At 36.0% G+C, this 19306-nt stretch overlaps 1 protein-coding gene across 5 annotated transcripts in view; it reads left to right on the forward strand.

The window, feature by feature from the left end:
- Window positions 1-19306, forward strand: part of LOC129724189 (uncharacterized) — a 37854-nt gene that overhangs the window by 11139 nt on the left and 7409 nt on the right. For all 5 annotated transcript variants that reach the window (XM_055678877.1, XM_055678874.1, XM_055678875.1 and 2 more), the window contains exon 2: window positions 4109-4249. In XM_055678877.1, coding sequence (XP_055534852.1) covers window positions 4109-4249 — 141 coding nt within the window. The remainder of the gene's footprint in view (window positions 1-4108; window positions 4250-19306) is intronic.

Consider the following 19306-nt stretch of genomic DNA (forward strand, 5'->3'; position numbering starts at 1 on the left):
GGTAGTGAGGAGGTGGGGGCGGAGACACCAAAAACCGTTCCCATGTGCTTGGTTAGGAAGAGGGAAGGCGAGTGGAAATAGTTAAACGATACCTGATGAATCAAAGAACACATTTGCATGAAATATTGCTAGTCAGTGAAATGCTTGGTTATAACAAATAGAAAAAAAACAATGATTTTTTGAAATTTTTCCTATAGTAAAGCAGGACATATATTCATTGTTGTCAAATTTTAACATCACATGCGTTCGGAGAATTGATGAGAAACTTAAAACTATTGGCTTTTTTTCCAGAACAAGAGCCATATTGATATCAGAATCCCATACCGAAATCCGCAAACATGATTTTAAATTCTCGTATGATAAACTGCCGTTCCAATCATAGTAGTCCCATGTTTTACACAAACCTTATGCACGCTGGGGCAACTATGCTTGGAACGGCAGTAAAGATGAACGAAAACTATTTTGTACTGCCTTCACTTTTTTTTAAATCGTTCATTTTCATTTTTGAAATGTTGATACGGATTGACAGTTTCAAAACACCAAAAACAGGATGGCATTACTCGTGTAATTTAAACTTATACGAAGATGTTTTGTATCACAACAAATTCCAATCCGAAAACATCAACACGTGGGCCAAACGTGAAACGTGTTCCTAAACTTAATGCGGGCTTCGAGAAATGAGGCAGAGGGCCAAATGCGGCCCGCGGGCCGTACCTTGGACAGGCCTGTACTAAAATAAATTTAAGATTCAGTCAACTTTTTGATTTTCTTCGGTAAAACATATTGATAGTTTTTTTTTTTGCCAATGATTGCTTTGTCGTTTTTTCTCTGTCCAATTGACAAAGAAAACCAAACCGCAAGTTTGACGCAGAACAAAAAATATGCCCAAATATCAATGGGGCACTCTGATAACAAAGTGGTAGGCTGTTTTGTCACTGGAGATCAGACAGCCAGCAGAAATTTTGATTGCCAGAATCTAGAGGGCCTACTAAACGTCATAAAATATGTAACTATCTCATATACTTCTTAAAGTCACATCACGGTCTCCAGGTTATGTGAGGGAAAAACACAAACATTTGCTTCTTGCAATCGGAGGCAAGCCATGTTGAAAACACACTCATCGCTTCATGGAAACTCATTTGGACCTGTTTAATTGTACCAAAGTAAGATGTTCGAAAAATACTGATAGATGATTTTTGAATAAAATAAACCAAGGAATCCAGAAAAAATATAAGTTTTGACCGGAAATGTTGCCAGATAATTAATTTTTGTATTTGAAAATTAAATATACATTTTTCAGCAAATGCAGCCAATTTTATTTCAAATTTGATAATTTCATCGTGTTTCTTGGAAAATTTCACATAAGAAACAACTATCACCTCGAGGTAATATGACCCAATCGCGAGATATAACATTTTTACGAAAAAAGTTGTAAACTTCGTAATTACTTTTTTTTTACAATTTATAAACGTAAGACACCCGAACAATAGTAATAGATGAATTTTGAAGAAAATGAACCAAGGAATCCAGAAAAAATATTATTTTTGACCAGAAGTGTTGCCAGATAGATTATTTTTGTATTTTAAAATTAAATTTACATTTTTCGGCCAATACAGCTAATTTTATTTTAAATTTGATGATTTCATCGTATTTCTCGGAAAATTTTACGTAAGAAGCACTTATTACTCCGTGGTAATATGAGCCAATCTTAAGATATAACATTTTTACGAAAAATAATTACGAAATTTAGAACTATTTTCGAAAATCGAAAATTTGGTCACCTCAAGATTTGATAATTTTTCTATAAGCGCTTTTTCATATGTAATAACTTTGTAGAAAAAAGTTTTTCTCTGAAAGATGGCTATAGAGCTCTAGACCCAAATTTTCCCCAAAATTTGGTTTCTGGACCATTGTGCAGTGATCAGTCCAGTATAAGTACTTAGATCCTTCTTTGAAAGGTTTAACAATTTTTGTGCAGTCGAAGCGTTAGGCTCGATATATCGTTTTGCATGACGGGCTATTGTAGTGATTTCTCAGTTCAGCACCTGACCTTTTTCCCATTCTGATAGCTCCATTTTTAGTGTACTAAAGGAAACCCCACAGAATACTGATCATGGCTGATCCAGCTGATCCAGGCTCTTGCTAGTTTATTCTCTTTTTCATTTCTTTCGATGCCCCAGTGTCCATGAACCCAGTAAAGGTATATCTTGTTCGGTGTAGCTAGTTGCTGAAGCATTTTAACACATTACCAAACTAATTTGGGAGTGCAAGTAACAGATTTCAAAGCATTCAAGGCTGCTTGACTATCATGTCCTTTTGCAAGCCCAAAAAGCACAGATAGCCTTGTGCATTCCAGAAAAGCTTACTATTCAGATTTACTCCAATATATTTAACTGCCATGGGGAATATCAACGGAACTCTGTTTAAATAAAGAATTTTAAGGTTAATTTTTTTTAAACGGTACAAGTGTAGTCTTGGAGGGATTTATGTTTAGTCCTTCTCTTCTACACCACGAGAGAGTGTAATTTAAAGCTGATTGCACTCGTTCTGAAATAATGTTATCGAATTCACCACGGACTATAATAACCACGTCATCTGCAAAACCGATCACTTCGAACCCCAATGACCCTATGTTTTTGAAGAGATCGTTCACTACTAAGGACCATAGTTGTAGGGGAAAGAACTCTGCCTTGCGGACAACCTTTTACATCTACTACTTTAAGCGACGAGTCTCCAAGATGCACAGATATTTTCCATTTGTAAGCATTTCAACGATCCATTCAATTAGACAGTTTTCGAATCTGTGTGCCTTCATTGCATTTCCCGTGGACATATAACTTGTATCGTCATAAGCTCCTTCTATATCCAGAAATGCTGGCAACAACATTTCTTTAGCTTCGAATGATTTTTGAAGTTTTGTTACAACTGAGTGAAGAGCATTCATTGTCGATTTACTGCTTTGATACGCAAATTACATTTTACTCAAAGGGTTTCTGCAGAGTCTTGCGTTCTTGATGTGTTCGTCAATAGGTTTTATAGTAGGTTTTTAGAAAGATAGAAGCCAATTGATCTGAAGGAATCTGGTGACGACTTGTCTTTTTTAGTTGCCTTAGGAACAAACACCACTCTGGTTTGCCGCCGAACTGTAGGAATATACCCTAGCGAATACTAATTTATCTTTGCATTTTTGAAGAAGTATTAGATATATACCGTCAACTCCTGGAGGCTTCCTCCATTCAGTTAAAGTTGATCAATAGCCCATTTTACTCTTGGATTTGTAAAAATCTTGTTCCCTAGACTTTCAGCCTCATTTGTAAATCGACAAAAGCAAATAAAAATTGCTCTGAGATAGAAGATTGCAGATTTTCAAGTGTTCCTGTGAATTTTGGTTCCCCCCTAGCCAGCTCAGAAGTGCGTCATAGCCGCAGAGTAATTGCTTACCGGATTCATCGTTTCTCTGGGAAAACTTCATTGAAGTCTCTGAAGGCTTGAACGGGTAAAAACCTGTAATCGTTAATTTTCCTCGCTAATAAGAAAATCATTTGCTTTTGTTGTTTATACTGATGATAAACTTTTGTTTATAAGTGGGTAATAAAAACTAGTTTACTCTTGTCAAATCGCATTGAGATAGAGTTTTCTACAACTTTGTTTATTGAAACAAGTCGAAACTTAACAACAGCTGACTGATATTACTTGCAGTAGTAATTTCTCCGGTGATCGCAGACACAACATAATCAATCAACGGAAACAAACTTTCTTCTTACTCGTTTGAGGAAACATTATACTATAACCATACACCTCCGCATAGTAACTACAAAGGCAGGAAAAAAATCACAAACTGAGACGCTAGCGGATGATGTCTAGCGTGCGTCTTTCATATATCAAAAAGCGTCGTCTCAGTTACTGGCTGAGATGCCAAATCCAGCGCGCAGTCAATTAGCGTAAATCGTGCCTCTCCGCCTTATGCCACCTGTGCCTTCTCAGTCGCTAACGTGCAGCGTTCAACCGCAATGCTTTTTTAATAATAACCATCTAACTACGGACAATCGTTGGTTTATTGACTATTTGCTAACGCTTACCTTTTTTCTTCCCTTTTCACTTCCCACAGTGCCAGTGGATGCTTCGGCGATCGTGGAGAGCTTGCTATGCGTAGTCAGATCGAATCCGTGGCAATGCATACGGCAACAGGCCAGCCGGATGCTGGACAACTGGGAGGATATCCTGGAAATAAAAAAGCACGAAATGATGAGTAAGTAGTGACTGACTATCGAGTGTTCATTCATATTTCGAATCAAATTGTTATTACATTGTTTGACTATTTTGCACAAAACCAGGAAGACAAAAGACCTACTTTTGATTACCAAGCGAAAAGTATCGGTTTTCTAATTTCCCTCCGACTGAAATGTTGAAAAACTTTCCTATGTTTGTGTCTGATTGTACATAAAAATGATCCTCATTAATCACGCCAGTGAATTTTTATTAAATCGTTTTTTCCGCTAATAGCGCGATTACACGGCATGGAGGATGCGCAGCGAAGAAGCTTGATAATCGTGCCACACTTAATCCCAACTTCTTCGAGCATATGTTTGAGCATGTGTTTTGTGCTTTCATTGTATTCGGTGCCGCTCTAGCTAAGTGCGATGAGTGTAAGCTAATGATAACTATCTGGTGTGTTTTAAACAGCGCCTCTATTATGCCTTAAGGGCTTATAAATTACGATCAATTTTGTAATTCCGAACAAACTGAGCAGAGAAGTAAGTGGGTTATGACATGTTTATTTTATTGTGCCGTGTATGTGTACATTCAACTCATCTCCCATGGACTGACAGTGATTTATTGGAAGTAAAAATTATTATTATTTACCCTTTAGATAGTTAACTGGAAGAAAGTGGTCCGTTAACTGAAATTTGGCATTTTTCTAACCTTTGGCATGAGTATCGAATGCTTCGGCTCCAGTAAAATAGACTTTAGATTTATTAGTACAAATCTTAATAAATATTCTTAGTAATTGATGTTTATTTAGTTGCCTATGATGAAAACCAAACTGTTTTTTTTTTTGTTCAATCATTCGATGAAGAAAAAAGTTTACTAATAGATGAAACTAAACTACTTGAAACTTGATAGAGTTCGAAAATTTTTACCATGTAATTTAAGGAGAAAACTTTTCATGATGATAAATCACATCATATCCCGATACTTTCAACTAAAGCTGCTTGGACGTATTGATATAACAGCCACCGTGCAAGACCTTTATCGGTGGGTTTTTCACTAATGAAAACGAACATATCTTCTCAGATAACCGTGACATGCAAAACATCTCCGTTTCCACTTCCACACAGCAATCGATACCATCCCCATACCAAATTTTACCGAAGCCCATTCCGATTTGTTACGCCTGTTGAACCTCCAAACCCAAGCCCATAATTTAGCCGTAATCAACCGAACACCACCCGGCCATACAGATAATGAATCTCCCTGCCTGTTGAAAATTCAAGCTTTTCCTGTACACATGAATCTTCGCGGCCTGTCTTCGTTTCGACGCATCTCGCTTTTCCCACAAAGCTAACGGCCAACATTCCTTTCGTGGAAATGTGTTCCCTGCGCATGCAGACGACATCCGTGCTGGAGCGTAGAAGCGAAAAGTTGAATGTACCGGTCCTGGAGAAGTCGTGACGGTTGCCTTCACCGTGAATGAAAAAATCACAAAAACAAATCATGCCGCTCCCTCATCAATGACTCCGGTAAGGTATCACTTTCAAATACCGTAAGCAGTATGAAAATCTTTTTGTCGCTTCTTGCCGCACATCATTAACCACTTATCAAGGCCAGTTTATCCGACTCGCGGATGGATGGTATATGTTTCCATTGAACTGGTCCTGAACCGCACACGAGACATGGAAAAACCGGGGACGACTACCGAAGAAGATCGGTTGTCAGTGATAACCTTTCAGCAGCAACGGGAAGGGTTATGATCAGCAGGCCTTGCGATGCTTTAGGAAAAGCGCTACAGTGATGTCCAAAAAATATTCAATACCCTACAGATGTGAAAGAGACAAGACAAAGTTTTCTTTCGCTTTGATACAATCAACAAATATTCAACCAGTACTGCCAGCGCTGATTAAACATTACGGCCACCATCAGATCTTACTGTCTGGGGAAGCGCAGCAAGGATCGATGTACGGTAAATTATATCACGCTGTTTTTCCGTTCACGATTTATTTAAACCGTCGGGTTGCTCGCTTGACATTTGCCATATGAATACGAGTTTCACAACGGCGAAGCGAAAAAAAACACAATATTGGGAGACACGTGGCAACTGCACTGCACAGCACAAAAAGCGCATCCCGCGAACTCGTCGGGAAAGTTGAATTGCAACGTTTGGCAGACCCAATAAGGTCCGGGTAGCGTCGTGTGGGTAGCTTCTTCAGCTACCAGGTTTCCCTTTCGATACAGTGAACCATGTTGGGATTGGAATTTGAAGATACACAAAGTAGAAAGTAAATGTTAAGGTGGGTCAGGTACTGCGGTCTTTGTCTCCAAACCGAGGTCGATAATCGTGTTTTAATTGAAAGGGAAATTGCGCTTCATCCAGTTGACATTGGCGGGTATTTTCTCATGAGAGTTTGTTTTTTTAAGCTTTTGTTGGTTTTGTCGTGACGTGTGTTAGCTTGGCACGCTGAGTTCAATGACTTCAGTCAGATGGAGGCGGAAATTACGCCTCAGTGTACATATAAACAGTCTTTTTAGATAAAGTTTCTTGGAGCTCGAAATAATTCGCAACTTTTTCGTTCAGAATTTACAATCCGAATGTAGTTCTTTTTATTTTTTTTTTTTTTTTTTAAAGGGGGGATTTGTTAGTAGCTTAAGTATTTATGATAAATATTAGTAAATAATGAGTATGTGTGTCCAATCACAAATGGTGACTTCTCAACACTGTTAGAAATTTGTAATTTTAATTGTTAGGATTTGTTTGCTTTCGCAATTAGGACTTATCATTCGTAGGGATTTAAACCTACTTGTCAGAAAAGGGGAAGTAAACTTACAACTAACTTAATTGCTAACTTATTGGCTATAAAGAGAGCTTATCGTAGCAATTGAGGATTGCAACGATTTTTGTCGAAAATTGTTAATAATTTTATTTGACATAGCTTCTAATGGTTCAACACCAGTAAGTCTATGTAATTCGAGTGTACCAAACCAAGGAGGACGCTTCAAAATCATTTTCAGAATTTTATTCTGAATCCTTTGAAGCGTTTTCTTCCTTGTTGAACAGCAACTTGACCAGATCGGTACAGCATAAAGCATTGCTGGTCTAAAAATTTGTTTGTAAATCAAAAGTTTGTTCTTTAAACAAAGTTTAGAATTCCTGTTAATGAGAGGATATAAACATCTCGTATATTTGATGCACTTGGCTTGTATACTCTCAATGTGCTCTTTGAAAATAAGTTTTTTATCATAAATTAGTCCCAAGTACTTAACCTTGTCGGACCAACTTAAAATAACCCCATTCATCTTGACAACGTGATTATTGTTTGGCTTGAGGAAAGAAGCCCTAGGCTTATGCGGAAAAATTATCATTTGAGTTTTAGAAGCATTGGGAGAGATTTTCCACTTTTGCAAGTAGGAAGAAAAAATATCTAAACTTTTCTGCAATCGACTGCATATGACACGAAGACTTTTTCCTTTTACGGAAATGCTTGTGTCATCGCAGAACAATGACTTTGTGCATCCTGGAGGCAAATCAGGAAGATCTGAAGTGAATATGTTGTACAGGACTGGACCCAAGACTGAACCTTGAGGTACACCTGCTCTGACAGGAAATCTATCAGATTTTGAATTCTGATAGACAACCTGCAGAGTTCGGTCAGTAAGATAATTTTTTAAAATTTTGATTAGGAAAATTGGAAAATTAAAAGTTTGCAATTTCGCAATCAAACCATTATGCCAAACACTGTCGAATGCTTTTTCTATGTCTAAAAGAGCAGCTCCAGTGGAATAACCTTCAGATTTGTTAGCTCGTATCATATTAGTAACTCTGAGCAATTGATGAGTTGTGGAATGCCCATGGCGAAATCCAAACTGTTCATTTGCAAAAATTGAATTTTCGTTGATGTGTGACATCATTCTGTTAAGAATAATTCTCTCAAATAGTTTACTTATTGAAGAAAGCAAACTGATTGGTCGATAACTTGAAACTTCAGCTGGGTTCTTATCCGGTTTTAAAATGGGAGTAATTTTTGCATTTTTCCATAATTTGGGAAAATATGCAATTTTGAAGCAGCAATTGAAAATTTTTACTAAAAATTCCATTGTGCTCTCAGGGAGATGTTTGATTAGTATATTAAAGATTCCATCGTCACCAGGTGCTTTCATATTTTTGAAATTTTTAATAATTGATTTAATCTCATTCAAGTTAGTTTCAATTATTTCTGCAGGTAAAAAATTCTGGGAAGAAATTAAATCAAATTGACGTGTGACTTCATTTTCAATTGGACTCACAAAATTCAAATTTGAGTTATGAACACTCTCCAACTGCTGAGCAAGTCTTTGAGCCTTTTGTTCATTGGATACAAGAAAACGTTCACCATCTTTTAAACCTGGAATAGGCTTTGAAGGTTTCTTAAGAATCTTCGACAGCTTCCAAAATGGTTTTGAATATGGTTTCAATTTTTCAACTTTAGTCTCAAAATTTTGATTTCTCAGAAGAGTAAATCTATGTTTAATCTCTTTCTGTAAATCTTTATAAATAGTTTTAAAAACAGGGTCACGAGAACGTTGATATTGACGTCTGCGGACATTTTTCAAACGAATTAGAAGTTGAAGATTATTTATTGGTGAATCAATTATTGGTGAATCAAATTTCACTTGAGCCTTTGGAACAGAATAATTCCTGGCATCAACAATTGCACATTTTAATGCGTCCAAAGCGGAATCAATATTCACTTCGTTTTGCAAATCAAGCTCATTATTGAAATTTCTCTCAATATGAGTTTTGTATCTTTCCCAATTAGCCTTGTTATAATTAAAAACAGAGCTCATAGGGTTTAAAACTGATTCATGTGATAAAGAAAAAGTTATTGGAAGATTATCAGAATCAAAGTCAGCATGTGTGATCAAATCACTACATACATGACTTTGATCTGTAAGCACCAAATCAATTGTTGAAGGGTTTCTTACAGAAGAAAAGCATGTAGGACTATTCGGAGACAAAATAGAATAGTATCCTGAAGAACAATCGTTGAATAAAATTTTGCCATTGGAATTACTTTGAGAGTTATTCCATGAACGATGTTTAGCGTTAAAATCGCCGATTATGAAAAATTTCGAACGATTTCTGGTGAGTTTTTGTAAATCACCTTTAAAATAATTTTTGAGCTCGCGTGTGCATTGAAATGGTAAATATGCTGCGGCAATAAATAAAATCCCAAGTTCAGTTTGAACTTCAATTCCCAAAGTTTCAATAACTTTCGTCTCAAGATGGGGAAGAGCACGATGTTTGATTCCGCGATGAATAACAATTGCAACTCCACCGCCGGAACCCTGAATCCTATCATATCTATGAACCACGTAATTGGGATCATATTTTAATTTTATGTTAGGTTTCAAAAATGTTTCAGTAATAATTGCAATATGCACATTATTTACTGTTAAAAAATTAAAAAGCTCATTCTCATTGGCCTTCAATGAGCGAGCATTCCAATTTAATATTTTAATTGTTTTATTTAAAATCATTGCTAAATTTTAAATTAGAAACAATTTTAATAGTAAAATTTGTGCCTATTTGAATGGCTTCAAACATTGATTTTGCCTGCAACATGGCGTTCATAAGATCGAACATTGCCTGTTGCAAAAAAGAAAGTTTACCTGCCGTAATAGGCCCCAGGCAGTTGACATTAGAAAAAATATTTTCGGCAGCAATATTAGCTGGAGTGATAGGTGTACAATTATTTTCTAGCCTGTTTTGCTTACCCATATTAACGGTCATTTTCGAACTACCAACACTAGGCGGTATAATGTTCGAACTACCTGTAACCTGTGCATAAGTTAAACGGGTATGCAAAGGAGTAGGTAAACTATGCGTCACTGGTACGCTTGGAGAATTTTGTTTTGAAGTTGGTTTTAATTGAGAAATTGAATTTTGTTTACCTTGCCTTGCCTTAACAATTGCTAAACGGACTGGGCATTGATAAAAATTTGACATATGGTTGCCGTTACAATTCGCACAGCGAAAATTTTTACTCTCTTTCACAGGACATGTGTCCTTTTTGTGAGAAGAGTCTCCACAATTAAGACATTTTTGGTCCATGTTACAGAATTTGGAACCATGGCCATAACGTTGGCAAGTACGGCATTGGGTGATATGCTTTTCACCTCCGCCATACTTCCTATAAATTTCCCACTTTACACGCACATTATACAAAGCATGTGCTTTTTCAAAAAATTTTAAGTTGTTAACCTCATTGCGGTTAAAATGAATTAAATAATTAACAAGGGAAATTCCAGTTCTCTGACTGTTTTCGCCTCGTGATTTTTGTTTCATTAGAATTACTTGGGTAGGGGCTATGCCAAGTAATTCTGTTAAAGTAAGTTTGATCTCATCAACGGTTTGATCGTTGGTGAGACCTTTCAAGACAACATTGAACGGCTTGGCGTTCTTGGTGTCATATGTAAAAAATTTGTACATCTTGTCAGTTAAATACTGAACAAGACGATCACGACCCTTTACTGAGTCGGCTAATAAGCGGCATTCACCTCTACGGCCAATTTGATAGGTAACTTTATCGTCAGAAACAAACGTTGAAAGTTCCTTTTTGAATATATTAAATTCAGAAGAAATAGTTACCACAATAGGTGGAACTTTCTCCTTTTTTAAAGATTTTATATTTTGTATAGTTTCATTATTAATAACTTCCATTTCACCAGCTTCTTGCTCAGGCAAAATATCAAAAGGATTGTCACTACAGACACTCGATGTGTCAGAAAGAGATGCCTCTCTTTTCCTCCCCGCAGCGATGCGAGGTTTCTTTTTCCGTCCAGCCATTTCAGGTGATACGAAAAAAGTTAAAACAAATGTTAAATTCAAAAGTAGGTAGTCTTGAGAAAGACTGATGGGAAATAACTTTCAGGTAATCTTAAAAAGACACACTGACAAAACACAAACTTTGAAGCTATAGGCAGTCAAAGACCAGTCCACAAGCAACCGAAAAAACGTCTGATCTGTAGGACAGTTCAAGACGCACTCGTAGTTCTTTTTATGATTTCTAGAACCTGGGGAGTCCAGTCCGTAGTGGAGTTGAAATTAACCAAATTGAAAAAAAAAATCAACCAATTACGAGCTCGCTTTGTCTAACTCACTTTTGGTTTGATGAGAGTGTGCAAAAAATCGATCTCTCATTTCGTGTTGGCAGCTAGGTCAAGTAGACGGCTGGAGCGAAGTACTTTCAACGCAATGTTAGTAAAACTTGCTTCTTTTAGAATCTTCATTTAAGATCTGGAACAAATAAATTAGCTCCATCTCGGAGTTGGTTTGACTTAGAAAACATGTTCGGTCATCAAAATAAAGGTATTTTTTTGTAGGAGTATGCTATATTTCTTTTTTTGTAGAATGCGCCAAACCTAGGGTGGTTTACCGGTAAAACAAAAACCGGTAAAACCGATATTTTTTCCAGTACCGAAATACCGGTATTGGAGGGGCGAAAAAACCGGTATTTGCGGTATTTTTCTTTAAATTAAAAAAAAACTTGTCACAATATTCATAAATTATTGTTAGGCTAATGAATGCTACTCACTTAGGTAGGCGTTACAAATCACATGACGATGTACACAGGGTGTTAGGCAGCTCACTTTTAATCAAAACTTTCAAGAAATGATAGAGGACCCTATTTGATGAAAAAAATCCTTCTGCGCATATGGTCAACATTTAACTACTGAAGAGTTATTCTCTTCTTCTAGTTTTCGGTTATGTTCACTTTCAACGAGGTCTATCACAAGAAGTACGATAGCAAGCTCAGGTCTGTTGGTTCCCTTGAAGAACTGAGAAAATTTCGTAATCAATAGTGTCTCAAAAATTCACAATTTTCTGCTCGTTAAAGGCGAACATAACCGAAAACTGAAAATAGTGGGGCAGTAGTTGACTTTTGTCCATATGCGTAGAAGGATTTTTTTTTTCATCAAACATGGTCCTCTATCGCCTCTTGAAGGATTTTATGTGAGCTCCCTAACACCCTATATAATAAATACATTTAGACATAAGCAACATTAAATATTAATTTACCCCTACCTATGTATCAATTTTCTAACAATCTGCTCGAATTCAGACGATGTGTTTGTGTGTATCGATAATATGTCAAAAAACTTCATATCAATAAAGCAAAACATTTATTGTTTAAGTAGAACAGCTTCATTTTGTGCTATTTAAAGTAAAACTAAAAAAAAATAAATAAATATAAATTTGGACTAGGAATTTACTTTTTGTTGATACAAAGTGTCACAGGATGAAATAATCAACCAATGAAGAATTTCATCCTAAAAATTACTGCACCTTGAAAAAGTGAAATTTAAATAGCTGTAGCATGGTCAAAGCTTCGTCGCCCGTACCGCAGCGGGTTTTAATTAGCAACTACCTGAAAGTACCAGGCCTCACTCGTGTAAAAGTTTCTGCTTTTTCTATAATTTTCTATATTTTTATATATTTTTTACCAGCCTCTCTTTTCAAATATTTATTTCTATTTCAGTTACAAACTTGTTCATATGCCACATTTTTCATTTCTCCATCAGAAGCTAAAGTTAATAAAATAATTATAATAATAAATAATTTGGACGAATAAAGAAGTCTTTACCATCGATTCATTCGGATTCGTAAAAAGTAAATTCTGGTCTGATCGTGATTTCTTTTTTTTTCACTCATTCGTATACTCTTCTCAATAGTTTCAAATATGGTTTTTCTACGAATTTTAAAGTCATTCACTTATTCAAAACTAAGCTTTGTAGCTTTGATGTAAATGAAAATTTAAATAAAAATCTGCATGTTTTTTTGTTATTACATGAGTTTTGAAATTATGTTCTTCGTAATCATATCACTAGATTCATTCATTGGAGTTTTTAAAACACTGTTATCCAGTGTTGTATCTGGATGGTATACCCCTAGAGATCAAAACAATGGTCGCTGAGATCCTAATCTTACAAAAAAAAATCTGGATCGTAATGAAGCATAGATTTTCATAAATGCAAAAACATAATCATGCATGCATAATCATGCAGTGACACGTCCATACAACCTGAGACGCTAAGCAAAAAATAAATTTCAAATCTAAATTTATATAGGTAACGGCAGTGGCTTACTTCGGCATGTTTTTGCATAAGACTGCGGCAGAAAACCGGCCGAAGAAAACCACTACCGGAGACGTTCGACACCCTTTAATTATTTTTCAGTTTTATTTTTAAATAGTACAGAGAGAGTGAAGCTCTTACGTTAGCAATGTCCATATAAATACTAGAGAGAGTGACTTGCTTTTTTTTGTCGCGGACAATCATCATTACATTCCAAACTATGATTTTGAGAATTTTGTAGTTGAAAAAGTAGGTTTAGAGACCACGAGTCACCCCTGGTTTGTATTAATCCGAAAAAAATTAAAATACCGGTTTTACCGGTTTTTATTTTTATGAATACCGAAATACCGGTTTTCGAAAAGTCGGTAATACCGACCACCCTAGCCAAACCCCTTAAAATCGCGCCCTCAAACGGTTTTAACTTTTTTCTCCCAGACCTTTCGAACCATATAACACATCGGTATACACCAGACAACCAAGTTTCATACATTTTTACCTAATCTCCTTCACTGAACCGAGTGCCTAATAATGATAAAAAAAATAAATCCAAAACCGTTTGTTTGATCGGTATAGTATGTTCTGAAAAGTTGTTAATAATACACTAAAAACGCGTACATTCCGAAATCCGCGTAAATTCCAACATCCTCGTAAAAGAAACGCGAAATTCCGAAAATCGCACAAAAAAAACTTCATTTGCTAAGGGTTTTCAAAAATTTCTGCTAAATACTTTTAAAAAAAATCAATAGCAGTGTTATTGCCGAATGGCGAATCGAGCTTAAAATCAAGAAAAAATATAAAAAGTTTGGGCAAAATCAGTGAATAATATTCAGTAATTGGATTGAGTGAACTCATTGGACACACTAATTAAACGATTTGAAAATTAAAAAACCATAAAAACAGAAGAGGAAGGGGTTTTAAACCAGCATAATACCCTTTCTCGGCTCTAGAAACTCTTACATACAAATTTTCACTCCGACCCGCTAATCTGTTTATGAGTTAAATCTCGCGTAATTTTTCAAAAGGACCTAAGTAACAATGACAGATTCTCTCCTCTCTCACTTTGTTTCGTTAATTACGTCGTCGTTATAAGTATTTTCCAAGCTTTCTTCCCCTTAATCGAGAGATTGTTATACTGTCTTGCTAACTATGCATTGAGTGTTATGAAATATGGAAAATATAACATAGTTATTGATCAAAGAGAAAGTAAACAAAGAGAGTCTCTCAATGTTAGATAGGTCCTTTTGAAAAATTACAATTAAATTTACATCTTTAGCCTGTATAAAGTTTCAACCAGATCAAATATGACAATTAAAAAAATAAACAAATTGAGCAATTTTTTGTGAAATTACTCTACTTAACACATACTTAGTTTTGTGGCGTGACGTAGTGAAGTTCTATTCTATATGGGTGAGACACCCCTTTATCACTATCGAATTTGCTCTATCCCTTAGCGTAAAAAATTGAAATTGAATCATTTCTACTGAAATTTGAAAATTAAATCGAAAATAGCAATAGGATCACAATTAAATGGTGTTGAGCTTCGAAAAGAAAGAACCGATTTTTTTCACAGTTGGGAGCCCACAGCATCGGGGTTACAGATTTCGTTTTGACAAGCGAATTGTCATAAGCAAGCATGGAAATTTTCATTCACTAGCAATATTCCATGCAAATGTGTTCTTTGATTCATCATGTATCGTCCAATTATTTTCACTTGCGTACAAGTTTTTCATAGAAACGCTGCTGATTTTTTTTTTTTTAAGGGGGGATTTGTTAGTAGCTTAAGTATTTATGATAAATATTAGTAAATAATGAGTATGTGTGTCCAATCACAAATGGTGACTTCTCAACACTGTTAGAAATTTGTAATTTTAATTGTTAGGATTTGTTTGCTTTCGCAATTAGGACTTATCATTCGTAGGGATTTAAACCTACTTGTCAGAAAAGGGGAAGTAAACTTACAGCTAACTTAATTGCTAACTTATTGGCTATAAAGAGAGCTTATCGTAGCAATTGAGGATTGCAACGATTTTTGTCGAAAATTGTTAATAATTTTATTTGACATAGCTTCTAATGGTGCAACACCAGTAAGTCTATGTAATTCGAGTGTACCAAACCAAGGAGGACGCTTCAAAATCATTTTCAGAATTTTATTCTGAATCCTTTCTTTTCTTCCTTGTTGAACAGCAACTTGACCAGATCGGTACAGCATAAAGCATTGCTGGTCTAAAAATTTGTTTGTAAATCAAAAGTTTGTTCTTTAAACAAAGTTTAGAATTCCTGTTAATAAGAGGATATAAACATCTCGTATATTTGATGCACTTGGCTTGTATACTCTCAATGTGCTCTTTGAAAATAAGTTTTTTATCATAAATTAGTCCCAAGTACTTAACCTTGTCGGACCAACTTAAAATAACCCCATTCATCTTGACAACGTGATTATTGTTTGGCTTGAGGAAAGAAGCCCTAGGCTTATGCGGAAAAATTATCATTTGAGTTTTAGAAGCATTGGGAGAGATTTTCCACTTTTGCAAGTAGGAAGAAAAAATATCTAAACTTTTCTGCAATCGACTGCATATGACACGAAGACTTTTTCCTTTTATGGAAATGCTTGTGTCATCGCAGAACAATGACTTTGTGCATCCTGGAGGCAAATCAGGAAGATCTGAAGTGAATATGTTGTACAGGACTGGACCCAAGACTGAACCTTGAGGTACACCTGCTCTGACAGGAAATCTATCATATTTTGAATTCTGATAGACAACCTGCAGAGTTCGATCAGTAAGATAATTTTTTAAAATTTTGATTAGGAAAATTGGAAAATTAAAAGTTTGCAATTTCGCAATCAAACCTTTATGCCAAACACTGTCGAATGCTTTTTCTATGTCTAAAAGAGCAGCTCCAGTGGAATAACCTTCAGATTTGTTAGCTCGTATCATATTAGTAACTCTGAGCAATTGATGAGTTGTGGAATGCCCATGGCGAAATCCAAACTGATCATTTGCAAAAATTGAATTTTCGTTGATGTGTGACATCATTCTGTTAAGAATAATTCTCTCAAACAGTTTACTTATTGAAGAAAGCAAACTGATTGGTCGATAACTTGAAACTTCAGCTGGGTTCTTATCCGGTTTAAAAATGGGAGTAATTTTTGCATTTTTCCATAATTTGGGAAAATATGCAATTTTGAAGCAGGAAACGCTGCTGATTGTTTTCGCTTCTAAGTGTTTCGAATACCATAGAAGGAGACTGAATGATTCAAACACGATAATATTTATTGTATCCAAGATCACTTGCATTCAACAGTATCGCGAAAAATCTTTGAGAGATTATCGCAAGTGATACAAAATTATGAATCCAAATGAACGTTAGATTGCGTTCAAATGTTTGGTCACTGGAGCAAGTAGGTATGATCACTGCTTGACTGCTTGATATTTGAAATCATTATGAATCATCGAAGAATATCACGGTGAAAGCACGACGTATAGTAGCCGAATTCCGCCAACAAGCAACCAACGTTTGAAAGAATCGTTGCGATCGCCCGAGGGCAATGGTTTAGGATTCTTTCGTGAAACACTCGCTATATGTTGCTCGCTCCGCCTACAGCAGGCAATACTGAAACAAAATCATCAAGGAAAGCCACCATATATTTCTTTGATCTAAGTTGTCTCTTGCATGCGTGAGAATGTGTAATTTTTAATAGCGATGGTTTGCTGGGATTAAACGCTTATGAATAGCACGTTCAGAAATGATACCCGAATGATTGTTATGCGATACGATTTATTCCATCCTTGGTCATAAGTTCTAATCTAAAGCAGGTATTACACGAAGCAAATATTTGCTATTTTTGGTACGGAATTTATTTTGTGCAAATAAAAATCGTACCAAAAATAGCAAATATTCGCTTCGTCTAATACCTGCTTAAGTAGAATCAGACCTTTTGATGTCACATGGGTTCATTCTCAGGCTCCCTCCCATCCCAATATTTGATCCTTCTCTCACACTGAATTGCAGACTAAAATCACACACAGTTTAATGAATACCTGTTCAGGCAGTTTTTATTGCAGATACTTGGTAAGGTAAATAACGAGGCTCGGTAAAAAAGGGCAGCAAAGTCTATATATAAGCGTGTAAAAGTATAAAAAACCGTCACTTACCACGGTGACAAAGTAAATTGCTTTTCCGGTACAGTTGTTAGAGATGCAGAGGTAAACGTGGTCTCACTTCCTCCTTTCCTTCCCAAATCGACCGTAAGGACGTAACCGGACCCGTTGACGATCTATGCACAGCGGAAGCTACTGAATTGTTGTAGATTGAAGATGGTGAATTAATCTCAAACCAGTCATCTTTTTGTTAGCGGAATAGAATTACGTTCCAATGATGTGAACTGTTATAATAATTCAAATGTCCACGCTTGTCCACGAGAGGGGGAGGTGGTGATGATAATGTTCACATGGACAATACATTTTTGTCAAAAGAAAAGGAATCTGCCAAAATATACATTGGCTTATAATAAAAATTCCAGAGATATTCTGGTTTTAGAGTCATTGTCAGTTAGATAAATTTGGAATTATTTGTGACCTCTTTTATTTCTGGAAAGGTTCTTTCGAAGGAATTCTAGAACTTTTCCTGTAATACAGCTCATTAGGCGGAGCACATCTTCTTCTTCCAACGTTTTTTTCTATCTTATTCCACCAGAGATCTTTATCTGATTGATGTCTTCGAAAACTTTTTTCTTTGGCGTGTGTCTCCTCTTCTTGATTGCCCAGTATTTCTCAACAGGGTGGAACGGGGTGTAATTGGGAGGGTTGAGGTCTTTCGGAACAAACTGGACCCCTTTCTCTGCATTCCATTTTTGAACGACTTTGGCGCAATGACAGCTCGCCCAACCTGGCCAAAACATTACGGGATGATCGTACGATCGAATGAACGACAAAATACGTTTTTGGAGCCATTTTTTTGGTACAGTCCCAACGTCATTGTCGTACTTTCGTTTCTCTGCCATAGATACAAATGCTCTGCCAAATCAAAACAATGTTCGTGCAAATTTGTCGAAAAAAAAACAAATTTAAATTTGGCTGGAGCATCCCGACCCGATTCCAAGTAAAGTTTTTGACCTGTGATTTGCCCGAAGTCAGCTTTTACAAAGGTTTCATCGTCCATCAGAAGACACCCGTCGAACTTGGTCAGCACCTGGTCGTAAAACTTTCGAGCACGAATTTTGGCCACACTATTCTGTTTTATGGTCCGGTTTGGCTGTTTACTAGCTCGATACGACTTAATTCCTTCCCGGAGTCAAATTCTTCTCATGGTACTATGAAAGCACCGAATTTTGTGGCAAGATCACAGTCCGACATATTGGGATTCCTCTTGATGGTCTTCAAAATTTTTTCACGCAGTTTCCGGTCGACAGTTCCACTTCGATGATTGGCTTGAGGCTTCCGAATCGTTGTCAATGTTTCCTTTTACCATTTGATAACGCGATTCTGGGCAATTTCAGCTGTTCAACCATTCTAGATGGAGACCACAATGGATTTTCCAAATAACTGTGCACAATATTTTGTTCCATGTGGATTGTTTACAAAATACAGTCGTTTTACGGGATGTCAAAAATACATAGGTGAAGATAACAAAATTTCAAACTTTCAAATCCGTCCCCCAGGAGCGCCACAATATGAGTTGAAGTTTGTTCCAAGATCATTTTCTAATTTTTTTTTCTGGATTCTAGGAGCGTTCTCAAGCATTTTAGTTAGTTCGGAATAATAATAATTACAATAATTTGCTTTATCCTTTTCTTTTCAGAGATTTTATTTTTTATTCTATTACTCCTTTTGATTTTTTAATTTTTTCTTACCTTGGATTAGTTTTGAGATTTTTAGTTTCTTTACTAAACATGTTTTAAGTTACTTAAAATATATTCAAGATTATTTAGGGATTTTAGAGATGTTTCCGGATGTTGATTCTTTAGGAAACATTAGAT

Source organism: Wyeomyia smithii, chromosome 2 (genome assembly GCF_029784165.1).
Source record: "Wyeomyia smithii strain HCP4-BCI-WySm-NY-G18 chromosome 2, ASM2978416v1, whole genome shotgun sequence".
Lineage (NCBI taxonomy): Eukaryota > Metazoa > Arthropoda > Insecta > Diptera > Culicidae > Wyeomyia > Wyeomyia smithii.